Source organism: Equus quagga, chromosome 5 (genome assembly GCF_021613505.1).
Source record: "Equus quagga isolate Etosha38 chromosome 5, UCLA_HA_Equagga_1.0, whole genome shotgun sequence".
Taxonomy (NCBI): Eukaryota; Metazoa; Chordata; class Mammalia; order Perissodactyla; family Equidae; genus Equus; species Equus quagga.
This window is the reverse complement of record NC_060271.1, coordinates 86,321,687-86,337,262: the sequence shown is the minus strand read 5'-3', so window position 1 is coordinate 86,337,262 and position 15,576 is coordinate 86,321,687. Positions and strand designations below refer to the sequence as shown.

At 38.2% G+C, this 15,576-nt stretch overlaps 1 protein-coding gene across 1 annotated transcript in view; it reads right to left on the bottom strand.

Moving 5' to 3' along the window:
• Positions 1-15,576, bottom strand: part of WDPCP (WD repeat containing planar cell polarity effector) — a 369,564-nt gene that overhangs the window by 246,068 nt on the left and 107,920 nt on the right. Inside the window, exon 8 of the mRNA XM_046661836.1 lies at positions 491-605. Within this exon, the coding sequence (XP_046517792.1) occupies positions 491-605 (115 nt within the window). The remainder of the gene's footprint in view (positions 1-490; positions 606-15,576) is intronic.

The following is a 15,576-nucleotide window of genomic DNA, read 5'->3' as shown; positions in this document are numbered from 1 at the left end:
TTATCTAGTATACTTGGCATTGGTTTTTGATATTTAGAAATATTGCCCAAACTCTCTCAAAAGTTAGTATTCATAGACTTTGGTAGCAAAGAATCTTCTTAAGAGCCAAAGCAGATTTTTTTACTGGTGGCTGTGTTGACACTTTTGGGTTATTTATGGAAAATTCATTTGAAAATGAAAAATACGTGAAATAACAGGGGACTAATTTTGAAAGAACACACACAAAAAAACCCCTATTTTGAAAATGTTCATTTTTTTTTTAAGGAAAGAGTCAAAAATACTCAGAACATGAGCTTAACACCTGACAAAAACTTTGATGTTAAATATTAGTTAAAACTTGTATTGGTCCCAGGGGTTGTAACTATGCTATTACAAGCAATTACTTGTGTTTGCAAGTCCCCAGTGGTAATAATTAGTCTACCTGTTGACACACTATTTTTCCTGCCCCACTGTTAATGCAGGCACTTGGTTTGCACATGGGGGTAATTACCATCACTGATGGTGTCTGAGATGAGCTTCCCCACCAGGCTTCTGTCAATCACCACTTTCTCCAGCTGCGGCCCAGAAAGGCTTAGGGACACCAGCACACCTGAACCAAACAGGAGCTAAACAAGGTTAAGGGGAAGAGGGGGAGGAAGATATATTGAGAATTAGAATCTTTTAAAAATCTCTCTCCAAATATATAACTTATAAGATATTTACACATGTATTTATACCATGAAATTATAAAGAATTTTTCTTCCTCAAAAAACAACCACTGACATTCTGAGTAAAAAGATACAACACAATAAGTGCATTGATTAAATCTATGTGCAAAAACCGAATTTAGCCCATGTTTATTAGAAATCTAATCTTCTAATACTTAGAAAGTACCCATGCAGAAACAACTGCTTTTTGCGTTGCATTCAGAAATGTAATGTGTTCTATTAAAATATTTTGAAAGATTACTATTTATATCAGAAATTAAAAGGAGATTTGTTGAGGTGTGAATAGTCTTTGCTACACACTAATATAGAAAAGATGCCACCATGACAATACAAACAGTGAATGTTACGATTTATTTGAAATTTAAACTCCACTTCTACAAATAAAGATCTTGTCAGTCTAAAATATTAAAATACATATAAATCAAGGCAATTAAAATGTTAAATTTTTAAAAAAATCATAAATAACACATACTAGAAAAATTCCTCAAGAAGAGATAAAGAAATACAGTAAAGCACCAGAACTTTATCAATATTAGTGTTCACTCAGCTACCCAACAAAAGATGATTGGATGTCACCATTATGATTTTATACTGCTCCTTTCCATTTGTGGCAGCATAATTCATTCATCTCCAAATGTTTAAAACTTCTGAAAGGACTATGCATATGCGTATGCTTGTTATCTATGAGATTATGAAATATCAACATTGGAAGAAATTGTTTCACCTTCAAGGCAACAGACTCAAAGCAGATGAATCATGGAATAGCATATGGTATAACAAGAAAAAAACCAATTGTCAGTAAACTAATCATGAACATGCTAGCCAAACCCAAAGACAACTATGATTTTAAACAAAACAGGGGAATTCCCCACCTACCTAGGCATGATGTCCCAGCTAGAGAAAATGATTCTGTGTCAAGACATATTTGGACGTGTGTGAAAGATTAGCAGCATGAGGGACCAGGATAACATAAAGAAAGGCCACTGCTCCCTCACTGCCTAAAAGATTCCAGGCACATGAATCAGAAAAGAAACTGAAGGGTTCCACGTGACTCAATAGACTGTCCATTTCATGTCAATGGCCCTAAAGTGGGTGAAGGGCTGGGGGAGGGGGGCAGGGGAGGGAGACAATCATCTTTGTTGGTTTTGGAGACTGATAAGAGAAAGCACATTTGTTTCAAGGATTTCAAAATATTTCCCAAATTAATCTCTACTGAATTACATTCAACTTTGCAATATACCTTGATGGCAAACGCTAATATTTCCCTTTTGGGGAGTTCCTCATAACAACATAGCATGTGGTCTTTACTCCCTAAATTCTCTCTTCTCAGGCAGGCAATTTTAGTGTCATCTTTCATATCTAGTTCTCTCCCTTGTAATAGTCTTTTTCTCCTTTTCCCATTTATTCAAAACATCTCTAGAATCTGTCCTTTTCTATTTATTTTTAATCTACTAAAACTTTACACTGATATTCTTTTCTCTCTCTCTTTTTTTTTGCTGAGGAAGATTAGCCCTGAGCTAACATCTGTGTCAATCTTTCTCCACTTTATATGTGGGTTGCTGCCACAGCATGGCTGAGGAGTGGTGTGGGTCCATGCCTGGGATATGAATCCATGAACCCAGGCCGCTGAAGTGGAGCACACCAAACTTAACTGCTAGGCCACTGGGCCAGCCCCTACACCTATATTCTTAAGCACCTCTTGTTATCCACTGAACATTAGCTCCTTATAGATACTGACTAGGCCACTTTTATCTTTGTATCTTCAGTGCCTAGAACAATTCCAGGTAGATAGTCAGTGCTAACTAAATGTTTGGAGAAATAATCATAACTAATTGATCACAGGATCAGATAATTCATGGTTAGAAGGAAACCTGGTCTAATCTTCCACTTCCACATGACATGGAAGTTCCTTCTGCAGCATCCCTTCAAGCATCCCTCAAGCATCCAGCCCATGCTTGAATACTGCCAGTGACCAGAGCTGATTCCCTTACAGAGAAGCTATTCCGCCATTGGACAGTTCTAATCAATTTAAAGATCATTCAGTCCTTTTTTTTTTCATTCAATGAAAACTGAATGTTGATTACATGCCAAGCACCAAACTAAATTTAGTGGCTCAAAAGTGAATCAAATATAATCCTTAAAATAGGTTAAACATAGGTTAATAGAGAGAGGTAGACATACAAGCAGATAAGTATAATAAAGTAGTGGTCCTATTATGTGCTACCCAGTACACTCAGATACTGGATAGACTGGGGGGACTGAGAAGGAGGAGGTGACACTTCAGCTTGAGGTGAAGGCTAACACTTCCTTCTAAGAATTTCTACAGTAGCCCCAGTTTTTCTTCAATAGCACTTTTTTGTTTTAAACAGTCATCACAGAACTTTATTAAAAGCATCAGTTCTCATTTTTTGTTTTTACTGAGGTCATAATAGTTTGTAACACTGTGACATTTCAGTTGTATATTATTATTTGTCAGTCACTATATAAATGTGCCCCCTCCCCCCTTGTGTCCACCCCTAACCCCCTTGCCCCTAGTAACCACTAAACTGTTCTCTTTGTGTGTTTGTCTTCCACATATGAGTGAAATCATACGGTGTTTGTCTTTCTCTGCCTGGCTTATTTTGCTTAACATAATATTCTCAGGGTTTATCCATGTTGTTGCAAATGGGACGATTTTGTCTTTTTTTATGGCTGAGTAGTATTTCATTGTAAATATATACCTCATCTTTATCCAATCTTCAGTTGACAGGCACTTAGGTTGCTTCCACGTTTTGGCTATTGTGAATAATGCTGCAATGAACATAGGGGTGAATGGGTCTCTTTGTATTGTTGATTTCAAGTTCTCTGGATAAAAACCCAGTAGTGGGATAGCTGGATCATAAGGTATTTCTAGTTTTTTAATTTTTTGAGAAATCTCCATACTCTTTTCCATAGTGGCTGCACCAGTTTGCATTCCCCAGTGTATGAGGGTTCCCTTTTCTCCTCTCCAACATTTGTTATTTTTTGTCTTGGTGATTATAGCCATTCTAATGGGTATAAGGTGATTAAGAGTAATTTTGATTTGCATTTCCCTGATGATTAGTGATGTTGAACATCTTTTCACGTGCCTATTGACCATCTGTATATCTTCCTCGGAAAAATGTCTGTTCATATCCTCTGCCCACCTTTTGGTAAGGTTGTTTGTTTTTTGGAGTTCAGTTGTGTGAGTTCTTTATTTATTATGGAGATTAACCCCTTGTCAGATATATAATTTGCAAATATTTTCTCCCAGTTGGTGGGTTGTCTTTTCATTTTGATCCTGGTTTCCTTTGCCCTGCAGAAGTCTTTAGTCTGATGAAGTCCCAGTTGTTTATTTTTTCTTTTGCTTCCCTTGTCCAAGTAGACATGGTATTTGAAAAGATATTTTTAAGACTGATGTCAAAGAGTGTACTGCCTATATTTTCTTCGAGGAGTTTTATGCTTTCAGATCTTACCTTCAAGTCTTTGATCCATTTTGAGTTAACTTTTGTGTACGGTGAAAGATAATGGTCTACTTTCATTCTTTTGCATGTGGCTGTCCAGTTTTCCCAACGTCATTTATTGAAGAGACTTTCCTTTCTCCATTCTATGTTCTTAGGTCCTTTGTCGAAGACTAGCCGTCTGTAGATGTGTGGTTTTTTTCTGAGCTTTCAAATATGTTCCATTGGTCTGTGTGCCTGTTTTTGTACCAGTACCATGCTTTTTTGATTACTGTAGCTTTGTAATATATTTTGAAGTCAGGGATTGTGATACCTCCAGCTTTGTTCTTTTTTTTCAGGACTGCTTTAGCTATTTGGGATCTTTTGTTGCCCCATATGAATTTTAAGATTCTTTGTTCTATTTCTGTGAAGAACGTCATTGGGATTCTGATTGGGGTTGCACTGAATCTGTAGATTGCTTTAGGTAGTATGGACATTAACTATGTTTATTTTTCCAATCCATGTGCATGGAATATCTTTGCATTTCTTTATGTCATTATCAATCTCTTTCAATAATGTCTTATAGGGGCCAACCCGGTGGCGTAGTGATTAAGTTTAGGCTCTCCACTTCAGCGGCCTGGGGTTCACAGCTTCAGATCCTGGGCGTGGACCTAGCACTGCTCATCAAGCCACCCTGTGGTGGTATCCCACATTAAATAGAAGATGGGCACAGATGTTAGCTCAGTGACAATCTTCCTCAAGCAAAAAGAGGAAGATTGGGCAACACATGTTAACTCAGGGCCAATCTTCCTCACAAAAAAGATAAATAATTTCTTACAGTTTTCCTTGTATAGGTCTTTTACCTCCTTGGTTAAACTTATTCCTAGATATTTTATTCTTTTTGTTGCGATTGTAAATGGGATTGTATTCTTGAGTTCTCTTTCTGCTAGTTTTTTTATTGGAGTATAGAAATGCTACTGATTTTTGTAAGTTGATTTTATACCCTGCAACTTTGCTGTGGTTGATTATTTCTAATAGTTTTCCAATGGATTCTTCAGGGTTTTCTATATATAAAATCATGTCATCTACAAACAGCAAGAGTTTCACTTCTTCAGTGCCTATTTGGCTTCCTTTTCTTTCTTTTTCTTGCCTAATTGCTCTGGCCAGAACCTCCAGCACTATGTTGAATAAGAGTGGTGAGAGTGGGCACCCTTGTCTTGTTCCTGTTCTCAGAGGGATGGCATTCAGTTTTTCTCCATTGAGTATGATGTTGGCTGTGCATTTGTCATATATGGCCCTTATTATGTTGAGGCACTTTTATTCTATACCCATTTTGTTGGGAATTTTTATCAAAAATGGATGTTGGATCTTGTCAAATGCTTTCTCTGAATCTATTAAGATGATCATGTGGTTTTTATTCCTCACTGTATTAATGTGATGTATCACATTGATTGATTTGCAGATGTTGAACCATCCCTGTGTCCCTGGTACAAATCCCACTTGATCATGGTGTATGATCTTTTTAATGTATAATAGCACTCTTTTTAAATATTAAAAGATAATAACATAGTGGTTAAGAGCATGGACTCTGAAATCAGATTGAAATCAGCATTGGCTCTACCTCTTACTAGCTGTGTGAACTTGAGGGAGTTACTTAACTTCTCTGTAATTCCATTTCCTCATCTGAAAACAGATATAATAGTATCTACTTCATAGGATAAGGATTAAATAACTTTTACAAATAATATGTAGAATAATGCCTGGTGCATAGTAAATGTTTGCAATTACTATTATTATCATTATTATTGAATCAATACTCATATGATGTGTTCTCATTATACTGTTTCTCATCTCTGAAACATTCTTTTGTCTTTTTAAAAATCCTGTGCCCAGATTGGACTCAATATTAAACATGGAACACTAGACTCCAGGTGAAATTATAACCAGAAAAATCTTTTCTGGTCACCTTTCCCATTTGCTGTGATTTCACAAGGATATTGTCTCCCAGATATTTGCAAACCCTTCAGAACTTGAATTTCTTGTTCCTTCTTTTCTTATTTTTTAAAGATTGGCACCTGAGCTAACAACTGTTGCCAATCTTTTTTTTTTTCTGCTTTTTCTCCTCAAGTCTCCCCAGTACATAGTTGTATATTTTAGCTGTGGGTCCTTCTAGTTGTGGCATGTAGGACGCTGCCTCAGCGTGGCCTGATGAGCGGTGCCTTGTCCATGCCCAGGATCCAAACTGGCGAAATCCTTGGCCGCCAAAGCAGAGCGCGTGAACTTAACCACTCAGCCATGGGGTCGGCCCCTCTTGTTCCTTATTTTCTACTCTCACTACCATTGTCATAAAATAACCCTCTTAAACATAAATTGCTTTGTCTATTTATGAGCATTTGTTATGTTATAAAATTAGTTCTAAAAGACCACTTTAGTGGGATGGAGATGGAAAGTGCAACCTATGAGAGTAGGTAAAAGAGGGAACTTAAGCTGGACAGGATTTGAAGGGGAAATGTCAAGGTGCAGTGGGAAAGCATGCATACATCAGTAGATAACTGATCTATGCATGGAGATAGGAGCAATGATTTGGGGACTTGATTTGGGGAATGCCCAGTGAGCTTGGGCATTCCTTCAGAATATTTCTCAAACGCTAAGTGCAGCCACTATTCATAGATTCACTAATTCATTTCATAAATATATATTTATAACTTTGCATGAGCCAGGCCCTGTTCTAGGTGCTGAAGATACAGTAGTGAACAAAACAGACAATGCCCTTGCCCTCCCTCCCCTCAGAGAGCTTGCATTCAAGTATGGACGCAAGCAATAACCAAACAGTTTTAATATAATGTCAGGTAGCAACAAGAACTACTGAGAAAAATTAAGCACAGTAACGATGGGGACTTTAGGAGGATGTGCTTTAAGTAGGATGACTAATAAAGAAATAAAAGCCCTTTCTGAGGAGATGACACTTGAGTACAGACCCAAATGAAGTGAAGGAACAAGCCATATAATCATTTGGAGAAAGGGAGTTGGATGTAGAGAACAGCAAATAAAAAAACTCTAAGGCAAAATGTGCCTGGGATGACTGAAGAAAGCTAGGTCAGTGTAGCTGGAGGGGAGTGAGTGAGAGGGATATTCACAGAGGATGTAATCAGAGAGGTAGTCAGGGGCCAGGTTAATTGGTCCTTTTTGATGAGAAGCCAGTGGGTTTTAAGCAGCAAAGAATTATAATCTAATTTATGTTTTAAATGGGGTCAGGGCAAGAGTAAAAGCAAGGAGACCATTAGGAGGCTATTGCAGTGGTCCAGGTGAGAGAAGACGATGGCCCGGACTAGAATGGCCATGCTAGAGGAAATGATATGTGGAGAGATGTATTTTAAAGGAGACCAGCCAGGACTCACTGAAGGATTCAATGTGGCATATAAAAGGAAAACTCAAAGGTTTTTGGGCTGAGCAGCTGGGTTTACTGAGATAGGGAACACCTGAGGAGAAGCAAATTTAGAATGGAGGGAATCAAGAGTTTGGTTTTGGACATGTTAAGTTTAAGCTGTCTGTGGACATGTAAGTAGAGATATCTTGTAGACAACTAGAAATGAGTCTTAAGTTCAGAGTGAAGTAGGGGACAGAGATGTATATTTGGGAGTCCTCAACGATATTAAGGTAGTGTTTAAAGTCATGAAACTGGTTAAGTTCTCCTTAAAAAATGTGTGGGATGTCATAAGGGTGGGGCCCTAAACCAATCTGACTGGTCTCCTTATAAGAAGAGGAAAAGACACCAGAGGGTTCTCTTTTTCCATGTGCACACACACAAAAAAGGCCATATGACAACATAGCAAGAAGGCGCTGTCTACAAGCCAGGAAGAGAGGCCTCATAAGAAACCAATGCAGATGGCACCTCATTCTTGAACTTCTAGCCTCTAGAACTGTGAGAAAATAAATTTCTGTTGTTTACACACACAAAAAAAAAGAATGGAAAGAGAGAAAGAGGTCCAAGGGCCAAGCTCTGGGGCATTCCAATCTTTAGAGGTGTTAAAAGATCAGGTTAGCCCTCTTACTGAAACCTAGTTTCCCCAAAAGGTTAGTTCTTAAGCCCTCCAAAATGGAAAGGGCCTGTGTAAGACTTGGCAAAACAAGAAGGAAAAGGGGTACTAAGATATTGTCCTATTCCATTGCAAGGAGTTGGAAAATTCTGACAGCTTAGAAAATGAAAAAGAGCAAACAGAGAGGCAAAGGGAGGCACCTCCACAGCAGATCTGAGCTTGAGAAAAGATCCATGGGATGAATCAACGAGAAGGCCCATAGGATTTCCCAACATTGTTACAATTTTAATGTTGTTCTTTGTGCAAAAGCTAAGGCAAACATAGGAACTGAAATTTTTCCTTTTCTCTGACACTTCCCAGACAGGAAGTATCTTCCTTTTTATTTCTGCTCTGACCATGTTTCTTTCTATTGCCTTTATTGTTTTTTTCTCATTTTCTTCAGTGAGCTCATAGAAGAGAGGTGTGCTTTCTCTTTAAGAAACTGGGAAATGATTCCCATGATCTTCAGATTGCTCTTCAAATTGGTTTCTCTTAACCTTAGATTGAGTACTTAATTGGAAGTGAAATGGCACTTGGAGGAGAAAGGGATTATATCAGATAACATAATTGATCAAAAAACCCCATGAATAACCAGAAGAATCTCACTTTCATTCATTCAGTAGGTCAAATATACAAATGCCTCCTATATAGACAGGGATACAACGGTGAACTAGGCAAACGTGTTGGTAGAACATGTGTAGAATACACTGGAAGACTTCATGTCAGAATGACACGGGGGTTTTGGTTAGGACAAATGACTGCTTCCTAGAAGAGGTAGTTTAGTACCCATAAAGAAGAGAAGTACATCACACTTGGTCTCAAGTATTGAAGAAGAACTGGTGCAGTAAGTAATTGTGAATAAGCTATTTTATAATAGTGATTACAGACAATTCCATTGAATTCAATATTCTCATCAGTTAAGAAAACTCCCCCAAAACCCTTGTAATTATTACCACATCTGGGAGAAATGAAAAGTACTAAAGGCATGGAGGATCAGTACTAAAAATCAACAGTGGGTGCTGGGTTCAATCCATGATTTGAGAATTAAGTCATAGACAAGCAGCCCAGACTGAAATCATTAAAAGACAAGTGGGAGGGGCCGGCGCCGTGGCCGAGTGGTTAAGTTCTCGGCTCCACTTGGGCGGCCCAGGGTTTCACCGGTTCAGATCCTGGGTGCCGACATGGCACCGCTCATCAAGGCATGATGAGGCAGCGTCCCACATGCCACAACTAGAAGGACCCACAACTAAAAATATACAACTATGTACCAGGGGCTTTGGGGAGAAAAAGGAAATATAAAATCTTTGGGGGTAAAAAAAAAAAAGACAAGTGGGAGATAGCAGGTGCTAAACTACAATCCAGAGAAGCAACAAAGTATTAGCACCCTTGGAGTGAATTCTAGGGCTAAAGCAAATATTTAAAGTATTATAAAGCCACTCCCCTGGAGGCCCAGAGAATTTGCATCATGATGGTACCCAACACCTCCCTCAACCCTGGCCCTCAACGCAATCCATGGGATAAATTCTGGAGAAACTCTGAGAACTATAGTCAAACAATTTTACATTGGGGAAATTTATAATGAAGAGTAGAGTCACTGATCATTTTAGCAGATAACCTGCTGGAAGAGAGATAACGTGTTTTCTGTAATTTATTCCTTCATTCAGCAAACAGATTTTGAGTATAAAGGGAAAACATGCCTGACTAATCCATTAAAGTAGGGAGATGAAAGTGAAGACAAAGATTTTTAAAAATTTAATTTACTCAGTATAGAGAATTGCCTTAAGGACAAGAAATAAACAGTCATTTTTCTGGATAGGGAAGTGTTAACAATGAGGTTTCCCAAAGATTTGTGTGATGTTATTCAATAAATGGAATAGACACGTCTGGAAATTTACCTACTAAGTCTATTTCAATTTAAGAAATCTCATTTTCTCACTTATTAGCATTTTAACATGAATGATGCTACATTTTAATCCCTAATGTAATTTTAAAGCCAGCTCTTATATACATATAATATTTACACAAAATATTATATACAATATTTACATAAAATAAAAGTGATCATTCCTAGAAAATATTTATATTCATGGTTAAATTCACATAAGAACACGGTACAAAGATAAATCTTGTATTTTCTAGTAGCTTCAAAGATCTAAAGGGATTAAAGCAGAGGTAAGAAGTGAACAGGAAGACATACCAGATAACATATTATTTGTATAAAATTATATAATTTACAGCGGACTTCTATAATGCATGTAAAATGCCAGTTCAACTCTGGTACATAATAAATACACAAGTTAAAAATCTAATAATAACAACGTTAATCCTCATATTAATTCACAGTCGGGAGAGTAAGGCAACTAACCAAAGGTCTCATAATTAGTGGGAAAGTAGAAACCAAGACATAGGACAAATTCTATGTTCTTTCCCCCGCTGCTGAGTAACTAATATCCTTAACTCTCACTTCTCAGTTGACTCCCATGCAATACCCCATGGGGTTTTCCTCTCTCTAGCTTTATTCCCTCTAAACCAGTCTCCCCCAAAATCAGTGGTTCTCAACTGGGGGTGATTTTGGCTACCAGGGGACATTTGGCAATGTCTGGAGACACTGTGTTGTCACTATATGTTAGCCACTTCCACAGAGGATCACCAGAAGAGAGTGCTTGTAAATAAGTTGCTATGGAGATGAAGGTGTTTCCATACCTCCATCAAGCAGATTTGGGGGTTCCTCAAATTCTCATCAACAGTTTTCTCACGTAGAGAAAGGATAATGAATGAAGACCTGGTCAGATATCTTAAATGGAGTGGTGGGCAGTGCACAGTTCAGATCAAGAGCCTGGAGGAAGCCTGTTCTGTATGTCTCTAACCATGTTCAGGGCTATGACTCTGATGACTAATGCCAGTTGTCAAGACATAAACAGGCCCAGGGCAAGTCAGAGAACTGATAAAAATAACCTAGAAGAATAGCTCCTTGCTTTTGTTCCAATTTTCAGCTCACCCATCAGCCTTCTTATCTGTAATTTAGTCACTTGAGTAATTCATCTATCAAGTGGGAATGCCCCAAGCAAATGAGCAAAGTCTATGATGCCAGATATATCTCATATTGTAAATTAATAAACTACCATGCCAGTTAATAAATCAGTCACTTCTGAGTTTGGTTATTGTGAAAGTTGTTAGTACAAGAAAACAAATGGAGATAACATAAAAGATAGATAAGTTTAATTAATCAGAAATTTTCTGCCCAAGTCCATGGTACACCATTGCAATGAGGAGAAAATTTTTAAAAGTTGCAGACCTACATGAACAGCATCATCCCATTTTATTAGGGGAAAAGGCATGGTATGTGTACATATTTGCATATAGAATTGTCTGTATAAACACAAGAAAATGTTGGAAAGAATATGCCCCAAACTGATAGTAGGTACTCAATGAGATGGAATTGGGAGCTTCTCACCTTACAGGTTTTTTAAAAAATTGGGATTATGTATGATTTCTTACTTTTTATGTTATTTGGTATTTCAAAAATAAAGAAGCAGCTCTTAAAATATCTGGCTACAAATATATTCTTTAATTTATGGTTTTAAAGAGATGGTTTTATGCCACAAAATTTGTTTCTAAGAAGTCAGAATTTGAATCACACTGAAAATGAACTAAAATAGTGGCTCCTTACTAAAAGTAGGAGCCACTTACTTCAGCAGAAAACTGAACTGAGTCCCTCTCCTCTGCAATTTCACTTATTAAAAAAAAATTAAGACACTCTTTTTCTTATCATATTGCCTTAATAGGCAGAAGTCTGCTGTGGCTGAGGCACTGAGATTTAAAGATAGCATAGTAAGAGATGATGCTAAAAAGGTAGGTAGATTGGGACCAGTTCAGTTTAGACTTTATCTTAAAAATAGTATGATGCTACAATTTTTAAAATTCAATTTTTGGAATAGATAATATATTCATGTAGCCCCAAAACAACAACAGATTATACAAAGGTTTGCCAATTAAAAGTCTTGTTTCTATTCCTATATCCTTACCATCTATGCTCTCCTACCCCTGCCCTGTTAATCAGAGTTTCCAGTTTCCTATCTATTCTCCAGAACTGTAGAAGGGTTTTAAGCAGGAAAGTGACAGAGTTGCTTTTAAAAAATCATTTTGGCTACAGTGTGGAGCAGAGACTGGTGGGGAGCAAAAACAGAAGCAGGCAGAATAGTTAGGAAGTGTTGAAGTGGTCTAGAAGAGAGAAGAAGTGAGGTGGCTCTAAGTAAAGGGATGGAGAGCCTCTGGCAGATGTGAGAGAGATTTAGGAGGTAAAATCAACAAGAAGCAGAGATTAGTTGGATATGTGTATGGTGGGGGGTGGAAGGAGCTGGATAAGAGAGAGAATAATTTTAAGGTTTCTGGTTTCTATAAGTGGATGGAAGGCAGGACCATTCACAGAGATTGGAAGGGTGGACGAGGAACAGGTAGGGGGCTCTGAGTTCCATTTTAAAGATACTATGTTTGAAATATCTTTGAGGCGCCAAAGGGGAGACATCAAGCAGGCAGCTGGATTTATGAATTTGGAGCGCAGGGGAGAGATGTAAGCTCTAGAGAGAAGTCACTGAAGCAATGAATATAAATCTGACAACCCAGGAGTTCAGAGTGAAGAGGAGAGGGCTTACAGTTAGGCCTTGAGGAATTCCAACATTCAAGGACAGGGGAAAGGGGCATGGGCCTGAAAAAGAGACAGACAAGAATGTCAGAGAGGTAGAAAGAATACTGGAAGAGCAAAGTATCACGGGAAGTAACAGAAAAAAGTATTTGAACCTAAGGGAATGGCCGGCAGTGTTAAATCCTATGTATTTAAAATGATGCTTTAAAAAAAAAAAAAGTTTATTGGATTTAGTAAATGGAGGGTCTTTACAACCTTGGTGGAAAGCTTTCCAGTGCAATAATCAGGAGAAAAGCACGACTGAAGTTGGTTGAATGTTGAACAAGCAATAAGGAAATGGGGACTCCGAATAGAGACAATTCTTTTGAGAAAGTTGATTTTGTTTTGTTTTGTTTTGTTTTGTTTTTAAAGATTGGCACCTGGGCTAACAACTGTTGCCAATCTTTTTTTTTTTTTTTTTGCTTTATCTCCCCAAACCCCCCCTGTATACAATTGCATGTCCTTCTAGTTGTGGGATGTGGGATGCCACCTCAACGTGGCCTGACAAGCTGTGCCATGTCCGCGCCCAGGATCTGAACCCTGGGCCGCCGCAGAGGAGCACGCGAACTTAACCGTTCAGCCACGGAGCCGGCCCCAAGAAAGTTGGTTTTGAAGGAAAGGGGTAAGACATGGTGATACCTTGTGGTACCTGAGATGAGAAAGAGTGGTGCTTATTTGTTTAAGTAGAAAGGAGTTGAGGCTATGTGAAAGTTGATTGGGAATCTCAAGGGACCCCAAATAGCCAAAACAATTTTAAAAAAGAACAAAGAGGACTCACACTTCCTACTTTCAAGACATATTATAAAAGCCACAATAATTGGTGGCTGGCCCAGTGGCACAGTGGTTAAGTCTGCACATTCCTCTTCGGTGGCCCGGGATTTGCCAGTTCGGATCCCAGGCATAGACCTACACACTGCTTGTCAAGCCACGCTATGGCAGGCATCCCACATATAAAGTAGAGGAAGATGGGCACAGATGTTCACTCAGTGCCAGTCTTCCTCATCAAAAAAGAGGAAGATTAGCAGCAGATGTTAGCTCAGGGCTAATTGTCCTCAAAGAAAAAAAAAAAGGCCACAGTAATCAAAACAGTGCGTCATAAAGACAGACTTATGGACTAATGGAACAGAATAGAGAGTCCAGAAATAAACCCTCACAGAAATGGTCAAATGGTCTTCGACAAGAGCGTCAAGACCATTCAATGGGGAAAGGACAGTATCTTCAAGAAATGGTACTGGAAAAACTGAATATCCACATGTGAAAGAATGAAGATGGACTCTTACCTCACACCATACACAAAAATTAACTCAAAATGGATTAAAGACCTATGCTTAGACTTAAAACTATAGAACTTCTCAAAGAAACTATAGGGGGAAACCTTCATGATATTGGATTAGACAATAATTTCTTGGGTATGACACAAAAAGCATAGACAACAAAGGCAAAAATAGACATATGGGACTACGTCAAACTTTAAAACTTTTGGGCATCGAGGGACATAATCAACAGAGTGAAAAGGCAACCTACAGAATGGGAGAAAATATTTGCAAATCAAATATATGACAAGTGGTTAATATCCAGAGTATATTTAAAAAAAACTCTTATAACAACAAATATCCTCTTAAATCAAATATCCCTCTTAAAAAATGGACAAGGGGGCCAGCCCGGTGGCATAGTAGTTAAGTTCACATGTTCTGCTTCAGCAGCCCGGGGTTCACTGGTTCGGATCCCGGGTGCAGACCTATGCACTGCTTGGCAAGCCATGCTGTGGCAGGCATCTCACATATAAAGCAGAGGAAGATGGGCATGGATGTTAGCTCAGGGACAGTCTTCCTCAGCAAAAAGAGGGGGATCGGCGGCAGATGTTAGCTCTGGGCTAATCTTCCTCAAAAAAAAAAAAAGTCTTCTCATTAGCTGGCTATGGAAGTAAAACTTTACTCTCCCTTAAAAAAGCAGATCAGGGGCTGGCCCCATGGCCAAGTGGTTAAGTTCGCGCACTCTGCTTCGGCGGCCCAGGGTTTCGCTGATTTGAATCCTGGGCACAGACATGGCACCACTCATCGGGCCATGCTGGGGTGGCGTCCCACATGCCACAACTAGAGGGACCCACAACTAAAAATACACAACTATGTACTGGGGGGCTTTGAGGAGAAAAAGGAAAAATAAAATCTTTTAAAAAAAGAAAAATAAAGTTAGGCATGTATTTGTTTCTACTCTGTAAAATACATAGGAAATCAACAAGAAGGAATTAGATTATTCATATTTTGAACTCATTTAGCTTTACACCTATTTACTATTAACTATAACTGAATAAATGAGGGAAATTCATAGTTTGGAACTAGCTTCCTTTGGGGTAAAATACCTGAAGCTTCCAAAACATTATTAGACACAAATGCCAAGAGTGGAGCCAGGGAATTATGAGTTTCTTTAAAGAAGTGTTTTAAAATAAAAACAATAAAAGAGAAGAAAGAACCCTTTATGAAAAGAACAGGAAGGAAATGTTGATTGATAATAGAAAGATACCTTATTATGAAGATAAAAATCTTCTTTGTGTTATAATCACATTCCAAAGCTGAGCTCATATCTTACTATATTTTTAAGATAAATAATTATCAGTGAATTATCATAGGTCATCAAACTTTAGATTGAGGTAGTCAAGATACAATGTAAATTTTCTT